The sequence below is a fragment of the Rattus rattus genome, chromosome 16 (genome assembly GCF_011064425.1).
Source record: "Rattus rattus isolate New Zealand chromosome 16, Rrattus_CSIRO_v1, whole genome shotgun sequence".
Lineage (NCBI taxonomy): Eukaryota > Metazoa > Chordata > Mammalia > Rodentia > Muridae > Rattus > Rattus rattus.
In genome coordinates, this window is record NC_046169.1 from 37,600,318 (window position 1) to 37,615,897 (window position 15,580).

General features: G+C 49.7%; 1 protein-coding gene across 2 annotated transcripts in view; it reads left to right on the top strand.

Annotated features, from left to right (window-relative positions):
- Ccdc60 (coiled-coil domain containing 60) overlaps nt 1–15,580 on the top strand; it is a 158,175-nt gene that overhangs the window by 54,500 nt on the left and 88,095 nt on the right. For both annotated transcript variants that reach the window (XM_032886802.1, XM_032886803.1), the window contains one exon: nt 7,084–7,163. In XM_032886802.1, the coding sequence (XP_032742693.1) occupies nt 7,084–7,163 (80 nt within the window). The remainder of the gene's footprint in view (nt 1–7,083; nt 7,164–15,580) is intronic.

Consider the following 15,580-nt stretch of genomic DNA (forward strand, 5'->3'; position numbering starts at 1 on the left):
AGAGACTTGGGTTGGTTAGCAGCATCTCACAACTGTACTACGGATCCCTCATAGCTAGTCTTAACCCCTAAGCCGTCTCTCCAGCCCAGAGCTGGTCTTTTGGAAGGCCATGTGAGATGAGAGCACGGTTTGTTATCTTTTTAAACTGGCTCCTGGCAGTGGGCACGCCAGCTTAGTCCCTGGCTGGTGGGGGCTTGCGGCCGATTTCCATTTCAATCAAGCGCGAGCTGAGAGGCGCAGAGGCCAGTAGATCAAAAGAAACTGGAATTTGATAGAAAGCCATGGCTTCTAGCGCCACCTAGCGGCACATCTCCACATCGCCGCCCTTGCCGACCTGGAGGCCCGTGGTAGTAACCCTGCTGTCAGAAACAAGTTTGTTTGAAAACATTCTCGCGCTCTCTCGAACCCTTTGTTTTTTAACTCGTGGTGCGTGATTCAGTGCGTAAAAGCTACAAGTGCTCGTGACATAGTGGCAGGAATCTTTGCTTGGTAGGCCTGGTTAAGCTTCCTGTGTCAAGCCTAGAGTCGAGTTTCTCATGGTGCTGCTTTGGAACCCTGATAGCGTGCAGGGACAAAGAACAGGAGCGCAGAGGCGGGAGGCCCTGTGTGTTGTCTAAGGCTGTCAGTGATGGAGACTGACGCCGGGGCAGCGGTGGAGGGAAGACAGCTTGAGGAAATCTTTAGGGAAGAAAGACACACACTAGAGGCAGCTGTCGGGAGCAGGAAACCACACAGGCAACAGTTCCACAAGGGTTTGGCCACATCCAGTACAGAAGGTCGCAGATCACTGGCCCCTGCGTCAGAGAAAGGTAACCAGAGCAGGAGGCTGCGAGTCACCCGGCCTCTGGGTCCCGTGGTTCCCTTTTGGCAAGATAGGAGTAAGTATGCCCGTAAGGACTCCTTAGGAGGTAAAACAAAGGAAGGATGTTCCACAGACACACAGCAGGTCTGTACATCAGGGGCACACGGAACATGTCTGTCCCGGCATGGCCAGAGAGACCCCGTGGCATCTGCAGACCTTACCGCATTAGCGGTACCATGTCCCCTTCATAATTAATAAGCAACCCACAGTCTCTCTACTCAGTCTGAAACGGAGGGAGGGGAGCTCAGAACCCAGGCAGCAGGGCCTTCCCTTTCCTCCCCAGGTCCTTCACCACCCTGAAAACTTCCCTGCGTTCTTCATGGGAACTCCCTTATAGCTCCCCCACCACACACTGAGAAGACAGCCCCCTGCCCCTCTGTCACTTCTCTCTCCTGCGATGTCCAGACCCGACTTCGTGTCCCCTGGGTTCATAAGAAGGCATGGGAAGAGGAAGACCACCGGCCCTCGGCAAAGAGGCTCTCAGTGAACTCAACAGAACACTGCATACTTTATTTAAAGTCTGTGCTATGGCCAAGGCCCCCGACTGTGTGTCCTGGGTACCCGTGTCATATCTTCTCGTGGCCCTGATAGTTGGTTTTTGATTGTTTGTTTCTTGTCAACTCGATAAGAACCTAGACCCTGCCTAGGAAGAGGAAAAGGCCTCTACAAGATTAACCTGTAGGCTTGACTGACTGCCAGCCCCCACCATAAAGCCTCCACCAAACACTTACCTGTTAGCTGCATGCTGTCACTGTTCATGATGCTTGCAGAGGAATGCCCTAATGGGTCGCAAAGAGGTGAATGTTTCTACTGGGATTAACAGGAGCTCTGTTGAACAGATGGGGAAACTGAGGCTCTGGAAGTGAATGTGGCTCACTTAGCATCAGTTCGCTTTAAGTAACAGACCCGAGCCTCCTGCTGATGGCAAAGCCCTTTTCTCTCCAATGGAGTCACTTCCACAGGCAGCTGTCCCTAGGGACCATACTCTCCCTCCCTCCCTCCCTCCCTCCCTCCCTCCCTCCTCCCTCCCTCCCTCCCTCCTCCCTCCCTCCCTCCTCCTCACACCCACCAGCCTTCCAGCCCTGTCCATCACGGGACATCACAAGGCGTCTTTCACAGTCCTCGTCTGCACACCTCACACCATTGGTGGATGCTTTCAACACCTGCTAAAGGAGAGAGATGCAGGCAGAAGCAATGCCATTGCCCGTATCCAAGAGCAACAGGAAAACCAGAGGCCCCAAAGGCCAACAACACACCCAGGGAGAGCAGGGACACAGAGCCAAAGTGAACTGTACCAAAGGTATCAGGAATACACTCTTCCATGCGTAGTCATCTGGGAGTTGTGTCTGCTGGGTAAAGAGACCCAGTGTCAATGTTAATTTGGGATATAAAGCAAGAAGGACCCTGGTCGGATGCATCAGATCTCATGGAAGAGGCAGAGCCTATAAAGACCAGCACTTTCAGTGGTTTCCAGAGAAGGGTGGGACACGTAAGAGGGTTACAGATAGCCTAGAATTGTGGATCTGGACTGTTTCACAAAGGTTCGTGTGTTTCAGCACTATTTGACACTACTGGGAAACTTAGCCTTGAAGGGGCAAGGACTCCCTAAGAGGTCTTGAGGGCTTTGGGGGTGCCTCTTAAGGGGACTGTGGGACCCAGGTGTACCCCTCACATTCTCTTTTATGTAGCCTTCATGGACTCCACCATAATGTACCACCCACCTCCCTCAGCCTCAAAGTCATGGGCCAGTCCATCACAACCTCATGGGGTGAGACAGAATAAACCTTTCCTCTTTATAAGTTGGCTGTGTAGGGTATCTGTCATAGTGGTGGAAAACTGACTGCCACAACGGCTTTCGGTGAAGATTTTCAGAGGAAGCGACAGGAAAGATCTGGACTCTGGGTATATCACAAAGCTACAGGAAATACTGGGGACACTGTCATAGGACCAAAAGATAAGGACTATCTACAGTTACAGTCTGTGGCAACCTACTTAAATCAAAGCAAGAACCAGTCCTCTAGTCCAAAAGGCCACTTAGGCCTTGCTAACCCAGTCTTAGCTAAAAATACTAAACCCCCACCACAACCCCCAAACCAGCTATCTCCTCTGGGCCATCATTTCTTGAATCCCGTATGGGGAGCACATCATTAAAAACTACATTTCCCAGGATCCCTAGCTTCAAACAATTGAAAGTTCCAGCAGGAACTTGGTAGGAAGAGAGGACCCAGGGTTTCCCTGTCTCTCTCAGAAGACCTGAACTTGTCTTCCCATGCCAGGCAGGCCAACTCCATGGCTTCTCCAGCCCCTTTCCCTTAGTCCTGCCTGATGGCTGGCCCAGGCACCTTCCTTGGGCTAACATCCGGGGTCTCCTTTTGCTGCTCCTGCTTGACTTTCCAGGTCTTCCAACAGTTCTGTAACTGCTCTGCAAAGTTCTACTCTCCTTCCAGAACTACATGGCATGAGTCTTGCTTCCTCTCGAGAGCCGGCCTGATGCCATACATAAAAAAACGGCCCGCCCGCATTATTCCAGGAGCTCAGACAACTCAATTCAAATCGACATTAAACATTTATATTTCCATGCGTCAAGAGAATTAGTCAAAAAAATTGCCCTGCAAACATGAAAGACGCCATTATTTAATTAGAATTAATATATGTAAATTACAGAATATTAGGAAAAGGAACAACCTGAGTCAAAATGATTGTTTAATTAACTGATAATTCCGACACCCTGATATGACGTCTCCATTGTTGATTTATTGTGTTTACTTCCATATCACTCTATCATGACATGGATTCTTTGCCATCAGTTCTTTTTTTTAAAAGAAAAGTCATCTGTATGAGATGATAGAAAATTGCGAGAAATTTCTAGACACAGGAAGCACGAGGACTCCGCATAATCTAATTTCTTTACACATATGCCGCATTTCCACGTAAAGTTAGATTCCGCTGCCACTCTTTCACACCAGTAAACAAACGTCCAAGCAACACGGGACGTTAGCCACAGAACCAAAGCACCTCCACCGTCCAGGCCAACCGCAGCTTAGCCCCACAACGCAGGTTTGCTGGGCGTGGAGGGTTTGGCAGGAAGACTCAACCGCTGTGGTAGACATCCTTGTGGGGGAGCCACACTCGGGAAATGCAGTGTCCGGTCACGCCGTCCCTGGACGCGCTCACACAAACCTAGGTGGTCCAGCCCGCCGCCCACCTGTGATTCAATCCATCAGGAAAGAGAGAGGACACAAGACCACCCAAGGCTGCCGCCCACACAACACAGCAGCCTGGCTCAGAGCGAATGGGGTTTTTATACAAAATAAGGGAACCGCACTCTCAACACCATAAAAACTAAGGACATCAAACACTGGAGCCAATAACACAGAGGGCCAGGACCACAGGCAAGCGCCCCATGCCCGCGTCATTAACGTCCACTGTAGTCTTTAATCTTATTTTCATCCTTTTGTGTATGCGTGGTAAATACACCCAGGTAATGGGGTGTGTGTGTGTGTGTGTGTGTGTGTGTGTGTGTGTGTGTGTGTGTGTGTGTGTGTATTCCTGTTTGCACCTGTGTGGTCACTTGGGAGCACACACACATGGGTGTGTGCGCATGTGGCAGCCCCAAGGCTGATGCTCCATGGGGCCTCCGCCTTATTCAATAAGACAGGGCCTCTCAGTCAGTCAAACCCAGAGCTCACTGAATATGGCTGACCTTGCCAGACAGCTTGCTCTGGTGATCCCGCACCTCCACCCTCCCTAGGCTGGAAATAATGGCGGGTCACCGTGCCTATCTGACTATTATGTGGGTTCTGAGGGATCTGAACTCGGGTCCGAAGCTTGCACAGCAAGCCCTCGAACCACTAAGCCAGCCCCTAGTGCAGTCTTACATAGTGGCAGACCTCGTGTGTGCTGGCTCCAGCATCAGGAGCACCACAGTGCCCTGCGATGTCACCGTGCGGCTCCACTGCGGTCTCACTTGCTGCTCTTGATGGTACGGCTGCTGTTCCTGCAGCTGCCAGGCAAGCGCTCCGCCACAGAGCTACAACCCAGCCCCGTGGCCACCTCACGGTGGCCGTCCATGCTGCCCCGTGGGCTGGGATGGCATTTCTGAGGTTGTTCACACATATGCTACCTGATCTCTGTAGGAGTTTTAAAAGACGTGATTTTGGAGCCCCCGGGGGTGGTGGCTGCACCTGGGAGGTGGATACAAGAGAGTCTCGAGCTTGAGAGATCTCTGGGCCACAAAGCAAGACTCCCTTTAAAAGGGTAATTCTGTGATGCTTGGTGAGCTCATTCTGTTCATAGCAAACAATACTCACGTGTGCCCCGAGAACCAGGACTCCTCTTCCACCTGATCATCACTGCTGGCTTGTGACTGTCGTGGGAAAAACAGTGGGAGTGGTTTCCTGAGGACCTGCTCCGAGGCCAACCGAGTTGCACAGCCATGAGGCATATCTTGTCCCCTAGGTGTTTCAGACTGATGACAGGGTCGTAAATCCTCTAACAGCAATACAGACGCTCTCCAGTGTGGTGACATAGAGCCCCGATACACAGGCATTTTCCTTTGTCACCCATGGAAATAATACAGGGCCAGATGGATGACTCTGCACGTGGCTAAGAGTGTTGTTTCTCTCCCACAGAACCCACATTCAGCCCGGCATCCACACTGCTTGGCTCACAACTCCTCCTGTAACTAACTCTAGAAGACCCAACACCCACTTCTTTCTGGCCTCCGTGGGCACCCACATTCACCTGCACAGATTGACACATGTGCACATAATTTAAGAATAAAGTAAAAATTTGAAGATATACTTGAAAGTTGGACTCCATTATGGTTTGGTTCCTAGGGTCCCCCACACTCTGAAGGTTTACCTGTCAGAGCTGGGTTGACGGCTCACTGAGGTAAGCACTTAGCTTGCAGGCATGAGGACCGTGTTGGATCCCAGAACCTAAACAAAATACACACCACACACACACACACACACACCCCATATACATGCATACACATCATATATATTCACAAACACTCACACAAATACACATCCACAGACACATAAACACATCACACACAAACACACAGACATACATACTACACACACATGCACACACATAAAGACAACACACATACATACATAATACATACATAAACATCATAGTCACACAGTCACACACACATACAAACACACAGACATATATACCACATATACACATGCATGTACATAGATATATACAGAGACACATACACACACACATCACACACTGCATATACATGCTACCCACACTGCATACACACACACAGTGTATATGTATATGTATGTGCGGTGTCATGGGTTAGTATGTCCCACCTGCATGCAGTGCCGGTAGACACCAGAAGAGGGGGCGCGTGCCCCGGCACTAGAGTTACAGATGGTTGTGAGAACCCATGGTCTGCAAGGGCAGGCAGAGCTTCCAACCACTGAGCGGTCGCTCCAGCACCCGTGTGGCCATTTGTTTTTTAAAGCTCTTCTCTGTGTTGATGTTGTAGCTAACTCACACCTATGATATCCAAGCCACATCAGCTAAGAAAAAAAAAAATACCCCACCACAGTCACAGCCATAGCCAGAGAGAATACTCTGCATCAAGGGGCCCTGTCCTTCCCTATCTTTGAAAAGTATAATTTTATTTTTCTAAAACTGAAACCAAAAATCACATATAATCAGTGCATCCTAACATAGCCTCCCCATTCATATATGCAAAATATCCCCCTATTTCAATAAAGGTATTTGTACCACTGTGTTGGACATTCGTCACTTTTCATGGCTATATACTATTCCTTCCATGGTCCAGATGCATCAAGATTGTTTAGTCTGTCTTCTCTTGTGTCATAGGCAGGCGTTTGTCCTCACAAGCAACTGAGCGGTCTTGCCAGGGAGCCTCAGCATCCCTGTCAGGGATATTCTCTTGCAGGATGTTGGGTCTAAGGGCATGAACAGTCCTTCTGAAAGGTTTTCACCATGTGTTTCCCACAAGCTTTAGAAGAAGGCCATCCTGCTATACCACACACACACCCCAACCCTGGCACAGATCCAAAGCAACACAGGGCCAAACAGCAACACCCCAGAGCCTCCCAAACCATGAACTGGAGCAGATCTTCACTCTGTGTCAATCGATTCTCGCCAGGTATGGGGGACTCTGTTAACCCAGCTTCACCTGTACTAATGTCCCCTTCCCTCTCCTCTCCTGTCTTCAGGCCTCAGACAAGACGGCGAAGAGCACCAAGTCTATGGACAAGGAGATAGTAAACCTCAAAAAGGATCTCATCCGAAGCCGGTGAGTGAGCCCTTGTGAGGGGATGACTCGTGAGCCGCAGACAATCCTGGTCAGGCTGGGGACGGGGGCAGGGGCAATTCTCTCTGTAGACCTCCATTGGAAGATTTAGCAAGAAACACATGAGGCGGCATGCCAGGGAAAGAACACTGGGGATCAGAGCGTCCCTTAGACGCTTCCCCTCCAGGCCTCTGTCCAGTGCCACAGAATGATGGGCGAGAGCCTTTGTCAAGGATGGGAGCTCGGGCAGGAGGATGGGTAACATGGTTAAGCAAGGGGCCAAGATACAACCCCGAGAGCAACAGGCCCTCTCCGTGTGAGAGGTGGCCCTGTCTACTCCCCTGGGGCCTGGCCATGATGTAACCTCTAAGTTGTGCCAAATCCATACTAGAGAGGGGACAGACGGAAGTGATTTCAATAAGGTTTTGTTTAACCCAAAATACTTAATATTGTTTGAATCGTATTCTTCCACCCTGATTAACTCTCTGAAGAAGAAACCCTTCATAGTCATGGCCACAGGCTGACCCAATTCAGACACTTCTTTGTTGAGACCCTCTTCCCGGGCCTCAATACACAGTGTTAGGTCGACAGTTGAAACTCTGTGTGCAGCATTACTCCCCCTCAGGGCCCTGGGGCATTCATTTCTCTCTGCTCATGGCTGCGGATGTCATGTGATCAGCTACTGTCCTGGATGGAGGTGTAAACCAGAGAAACCTTTTTCTCCCCCAAGTTGCTTTTGATGAGTGCTTCACTGCAGCCACAGAGCAAACTAGAACCTTCTACAAGAGAGACAGGGAAGAGCAATGAACAGCTTAGAGCCCATGGTTCCCAGCGGAATCACGCATGCTTCATGCACTAACATGCACCAGCCAGGTTTCCAGTGTCTCCTCACCCCTCCTGGCCATGCCTGGGAGGAAGTTCCAGTCCCAAAGCCCCACATGACTTTGTTTGTAACAAGAGCCACTAAACGGTAGCTGAGGGTAAGTACAGTCAAATGTCTGGGTCCTTATAAGGAAAGGGAGAACGGCCAGAAACCCACGCACAGAACACGAGGCTTCGACACATCACAGCTTGCATAAGAAATGTTCAGGGTGGTCCCCAGTGGGTGGCGTCATTTCAGGTGGCGATGGGACCTCTAGAAGGCAGAGCCTCCCTGGAGAAGGCAGAGCCTCCCTGGAGAAGGCAGAGCCTCCCTGGAGAAGGCAGAGCCTCCCTGGAGAAGGCAGGGCATCAGGATCCAGCCTTGAGGTTCGTCCGCCACACGTCCTGTTCTGAGTCCTGACAGCCAGGCTGGGCCTGTGCGTCTGCAGCCCCACCTCCCCCACCATGAACGACTGCATTCCTACTGCAGTGTCAGCCTCCATAAACCCTTCCCCTCCTAAGCTGGTTTTAGGTGAGGCATCCCATCACAGCCACAGAAAAACAATGAATACAAAGAGCGTTGAAGCAAATGCCCTCCCAGCTCTGAGTCTACTTGACGCCATATTACCCCAAGTCAGCCATGCTGACATATTTATGGGATGGAAATCGGGAAGGAAATCAGGGCTTCTCTGCCTCCTTCCCTGCCCACGGCACCGCTCACTGGCACACCTCTGAGGTAAACCTCGAGGAAGACACAGGGCTGGAGATGCCACCAGCTCAGGAGGCTGGGGAGGCCCCATGGACAGGAGATGCGGTGGCTTTCTGACATCCTTCAGGTGGCTGAGGGAGCCTGTCATTGGTCCCACCTCCCAGAGATCCAGAATAAGCTAGAATTTAACATCCTCATTGTACAGACAGGATCAGCCTGCCTGCCTGACAATGAACGTAAAAAGGACAGGAAGGCAGGGACACACAGACGGGCCACAAGCACGAAACTGAGACACAGCATGGAGATTCTCCACACAGCCACGCTGGCAAGAGCCTGCTGACAGCTAAGGAATTCCCCCTTCAGAAGGAATAGCTCTGGTTTCCAGGGAAGGCTGCCCTGTAGAAAGTTACAACACGGGAGTGCACACAGAGGAACACACATGCACATCACACAGGAGTCCATCCATAGTACTAAGTGAGGTGAATTGTTCGCAGAAGAGACGCCATCTCTTCCAATCTGTATCACCTCCCTCCAATGTCGCACTCCCCTGGATTTTTATCTAATGCTCCAGTCTTTTATAATTCAGTCACACCATCCCTGACTCCGTGGCCAATTTAACATGATGCCGAAACAGAATAACCCGAATGCCTTCTCCTCGCCCGTTCCTCCAGATGTTTGGTGTGGAGGAGCAACCTGCGTTGCCAAGGTGCAGGCTCTCTGCTAGCACAGGTGACAGACACGTGGAGCCTCCTTGTGGGCCCGACCCCGGGAACGATGGTGCATTTTCCTGCACTGACACTTGTTTGATGCCATGAGCCTTGGAGAAAGCAAACATGCCCATTACAGAGACCTTCACCCGAAGCCATGATCTAACCAGAAGGCAGCTCAGGCACCTGTGAATGGTGTTGGGTTCCCAGCCCCGCTGCCCCATGGGAGACCCAGAGGGCAGAGAACACACACATATTTAGGAGATCTCACATGCTGTCTTTCCAAATGGCATTTGGTACACAGCAGAAGCAAGGCAGTTAGAAATAGCTAAGCCTAAGGTAGGTTTGAGACCAAATATACACACACATATACATACATATACATATGCACCCACATATAATACACATACATGTGCATATGTATATATGTATAGTATATGTATGCATGTTACACATACACACACACGTATGTATATAGTTGAGGGTAAATACTTCTGTGCTGTGGGTTGGGTCAAGGATCCTCCAGGGCCCATGTGCTCTTGGTGTCCTATGTTGTGCCTTCTGGAATAGCGGAACCTTACAGAGGTGGGGACTACACAGAGATACTCGGGTTGTTGGAGGTTCAGAACTGTGTCCTCAAAGGGCGTTTGGGACCCTAGACTCTTCTTCCTGCCCCTTTTTAGCGTCCTAGTTCATAAGCTGAACAGTCCTGCTCACACTGTAGAGCGATGTGACTGCGACCAGTCACCTCACTGTGTCAAGGTGGGTGTGCCAGCAGCTGTGTCAGGAGGTGGGGGAGGGGAGAGAGGGAGGGAGGGAGGGAGGGAGGCTGCTCCACCGCCAGCTCCATCCCTTCCTCCTTCCTGTTCAGTTCCAGACCCCGCCCCATACAGTGGGAACAGCACCACCCACGATGAAAGAGAACTGTTCCCCCTCAGTTAAACCGCCTCACAGACAAGGCCAGAGGCATGTCTTACAGGCCATCCCACCATGAAAATGAACTCTCATGCTCTGAGTTCATTCGTTATTTTAAATACTGAGCATGAGGTCCCGCCGGGTGTACCGCAAGCAGTGACCTCTGTGCTAGAGATAAAGCAGATGCACAGAACTCGAGGTTAACGGGATGAAGTCACTTGTCGGCCAGCAAACAGAGCCTGAGGGCTGGAGATAAACAAACCAAGGTGGTGTGCCTAGCCTAGGAGATGGAGGGGAGGGGTGTGTGTGGGTGTGTGTGTGGGTGTGTGTGTGTGTGTATGTGTATGTATGTACAAGTGTGTGTATATGTGTGTGAGTGTATGTGTGAATGTGTGTATCTGTGTGACTGTGTATGTCTGAGTCTTCATGTGTTTGTGTGTCTCTGTATCTGCGATTATGTGTATATGTGTGTGGTGTGTATATGAATGTGTGTTTCTGTGTTTGAGTGTGAATGCATATGTGTGTGTGCATGTACATGTTTGTATGTGAGTGTGCATCTATGTGTGAGTGTGTGTGAGATTATGTGAGTATGTATGTCTGTATTTGTGTTAATGTGTATGTGCATTTATGTGTGTCTGTGTGTGTATGAGTGCATGTATGTGTGTGTATGTGAATGTGTGTCTCTGTGTGTCTGCATGTCTCTGTGACTGTGATTGTGTGTGTGTGTGTGTGTGTAAGGTTTGTAATAATTTATACAGAGAGGTCCTAGGCCTGAAGCCTGAAGGAGAGAGAGAGCCGTTCACATGAAGGGGAGCAGCTGGGGTATTTCGGAGCATGAGTTGAGGGGGTGATGAAGTCAGGACATGCTGGGCACGCTGCAGTGTCAGAGAGGCCTGTGTGGAGCCTCGGGGTGAGATAGGCTGAGAGAGAGAGGAGATGGAGCAGAAATGTCAGTAAGCCTTGGGGGCCATACAGAAACAACTGGAAAAGCCGATGGAGGGTTCTGAGCAAGAAGTGGGTGGTCCAACTTTAACAAAATAATTACACCCGCTCATTGTGATGAAGGTGAGGTGATGCTTGAGAGGAAGAGGACAGACTCACAGTCAAAGCCACCATACTGGGTGACAGTTTGGATGTGGGAGCCAAAGAGAAAGGCAGTACCCGTGTGCCTGAAGACCCATCTGTCTGTTACGATGTAGAGGCTCTTAGCCTGTCATGTCCGTGTTGTGGTTCCAAGCAAGGATTCATGGGATGGATTTTCTTATTCACCCTGATGACATAGTTAACACTAAGGAAGAAGATTAACATGCTAGTAAAATGATACACATATGCATATATACCATACACACACCATATATATAATACACACAACATATATACCATACACACACTATATACACACAGCATATATATATACCATACACACACCATATATACACTGTACATACCATAAACACATACACCATATGCACAATACACACACCATAAACACATACACCATATACATAATACACATAACATATACACAACACACACACCATATACACAATACACACATCATATACACCAACACACACACCATAAACACACCATTCACACTTACCATATATACAATACACATATCATATATACATACTATAAATACACAATGCACAGGCATACATATGCACATACAATTCACCACACACACACATACATGCACATGTACATACATGCATACCATACATGTGTGTGTACCATACCCATATATGCACACACATGTATATGCAGATACAGACCATACACACCATAGATATATACACATATATACATGTCATACACACATGATAAACACAGACACACCACATGATACAAACACAACATACACACACATCACAGACACACAGGTACACCCACACAATGGGTTCTTGGTTGCCTGCACTTTGGGATTTCTCCTCTTTTATTACCTGGGTCCTCAGCCAAGAGGAGCTGGCCACATAAAGGGAGCCGTAGCTCTGATCTGATCCACTCTGGAAACGCCATCACATATCAACCCAAAGGTGTGATTTACTCATCTCCCAGGCACCCCTCAGTCCTGTCAGCAACCAAGATTCACCAGCAAACCTGTTTGACAGAACTGTGAGCCCATGGTTAGCCTGGTACCCTAGTTTCATTCTGTTGTCATGACGACGTGTTCTGTCCAACAGAGCTTGGGAAGTGTCTTAGTTAGGGTTCCATGCTGTGAACAGACACCATGACCAAGGCAACTCTTATAAAGGACAACATTTAATTGGGGCTGGCTTACAGGGTCAGAGGTTCAGTCCACTATCATTATGGTGGGAAGTATGCACTGTCCAGGCAGGCAGGCATGGCACTGGAGGAACTGAGAGTTCTTTCAACCGCTTGTTCCGAAGAGCACTAGAAGACTGGCTTCCAGGAAGCTAGAAGGAAGGTCTCAAAGCCTACGCCCACAGTGCCACACCTCCTCCAACAAGGCCACACCTCCTCCAACAAGGCCACACCTCCTCCAACAAGGCCACACCTCCTCCAACAAGGCCACACCTCCTCCAACAAGGCCACACCCACTCTAACAGGGCCACACCTACTAATAGTTCCCTGCCCTAGGCAAGCACATTAAAACCACCGCAGGCGGGGAGAGTTTATCCGGCTCAGACCTCCAGGTCCCAGTACATCATTACAGGAAATGAGAACTCCAGGGAGGAGCCATAGAACGCCCCTGCACACCAGGACCGCCTACTTAGGGATGGCGTCACCCACGGTGGGCTGGCCCTCATACCTCAATTAGCAATCAAGGCAACCTCTCCCAGATAGGCCCACAGGCCAAGTGAGCTAGGCTATCCCTCCATCAAGGCTTTCCTCTCAGATAACTCTGTGCGTCAGGTCGGCAGTTAAAGCAAACTGGGACACCTCTGATCTCCCTGGACTCCCTCGCGCGTCTGTAATTAGTGGACGATTGGGTGGGTGGCTTTGCTGACCGTGTTCAGAGGTCATGTAGATACAGGCAGGCCAAGGATGGCCTTGGTCAGATCACTGTGTGTCAGCCCGGGGTTTTCAGCTTGCACTCCAGTCCCCAAATAATGACTTGGAGACATAATCTTTATTTAAAAATGCCTAGGTCATAAGCTAGGTTTGTTCCCACCAGCTCGTAACTTACTTATTCTGTTTATACTATTTTATGTCTGTCATGTGGCTAGCTACCTCTCCTCAGGTGGACTTCCTGAGTCCAGGCGGTGAATCTCCCCACACTTGACTCTTTCCCAGAGTTCCTCTCTCTGCTGGATGTCCCACCTTCTAAGCCTGCCTCAGCTCACTGGCCATCAGAGTTTCGTTGACAGTGATCCTTCCACACCGTGCCCTAGAGTTGTCTGTACAACTATGCTCTCTCATCTCAAGGTTAACCCGGGCTCCTAGTGGTAAGGGAGGTCCTGAGAAAGACCCCGAGATTTGCTTTGTGGAAGTGGCAAAAACATCACTTTTTGCGATACCCTGTAGACAAAGCAAGCCACAGCCTAGCAGATTAACAGGGAATAGTGACTGCACTCACCATGGGCAGTATCAGCAGAGGCTCACTGCAAAAGACTGGAAAAAACCTTTTTTCTATCTATTGCAACTACACGCCTGACCCCCAAGAAGGCTTTGGAGCCGTGAACTAAGACCCAAGGATGATTGCACACATCAGTCTCGCCTGGGGAAGGTACCACAGAAAATGTGTCAACGGTCAGGCAGCCAGCAGTGGGACAGGAAGGGGCCAGGCTACTAAATAAATAAAAGTGAGGAGGGGGAGGGGTGGGACGGGTGGAGAGGGCAGAGGTACCATGGTGAAGCTGAAAGAGAACGCTTACTGCAGTGAGCAGACACCCAACACAGGGAAGAAACAGAGAGATGAATTAGGAAGAATTAGAGGGCAAAGAACACACAGAAGAGAAGAGGGAGCAGAGAGGAGGGGGTGGGGAGGAGGGGCCAGTCCCTGCACCATGGCAATGCTCAGCCAAGAGACCACGCCCCCAGGGGCCACCTTCTAACCCTGTCCCCACGTTTTCTGAACTTTGACTTGGATTTCCATGAGGCTGTCACGGCCTTGGTTCCCTGTCCGTGTGCTCTTAGAACACATCCTCCTTAGGAGGTCAGCTCACCTGAATGAAATGGTTTCCTACCTCATAAAGTCAAGAGGAAACGTGGCCCTTTTAGCATCCCAGCCGTTTCTCGGGCTATTTTATAAGTTAATAGTGTTTGATAATGTTATTGATGTTCACTCGGGAGAGTATTATTTGTGTCTGGATCCATAGGTAGAGTGAGGTGACTCTCCCTTGCGTGAGCTCGTGAGTGTGTGTGTGTGTGTGTGTTGTATATGCACATTTGTGAGTGGATACACCCAAAAGCAGAGGCTAAAGGAAGGTGCCTGGTGTCCTGCTCTGCTGTTCCTCCCAGCCTTATTCTCCTGTGACAGGTTTTCTCAATGAAGCCTCAGGGGTGTCCCCATCACCACCTCCCATGCCCTGAGTCCCATGCGGGCCAAAGAGTCGACCCCAACTCCATACTTGCTTACTGGTTGACCTTTCCAACTGACCCACCTCCCCACCCCCACTCCCCAAATACGATATAAAATTCATCATCCAACTGAAAAAAAATTAAGCACCGATTACAGATGTGTGACACACACACCCTTACCTCGAGCCCATGACAGACATCACTAATGGATCACGATGCTGTTTTCCTTTGAGCACAGACTTGGTTTCTAGCCATTCGCCACAGATGACATCACAGCACAGGTTTTAATTTAACATCTGTACCTAAAGCTGCAAGAGGATACTGTGGCATCTACAATAACATCTTAGTGATTTGAATTGGGGTTTGGATGAGACTGGATCGCAGTCAGTGAATTTAAACAATTGGAAAATTATCAGCGGACTTGGGCATCTGCTGAGTGCTGCCTCTAGCTTCTGCATCCTACCATCCAACGCCTGGGACATAGCCCTTCCATCCGCAGCCCCCTTCTTCTGATTCTTCTGAAACACTTGGGGTCTTGTCTCAAAGCCCCAGAACTGTTTAAGACCCTGGATCTGTATACTGGTTGGTATATGCACTGGCCGTGGGGCCTAGTTAAAATTTCTGGATCGTACCCCAAAAAAAGATGTCTGTCAATCACATCTCCCCCATGCTCTGAAGCCAGCAAAGTTGCTATTAATGAGTCCCTCGTACGTTCTGTGAGGACAAACATTTGGCCCACA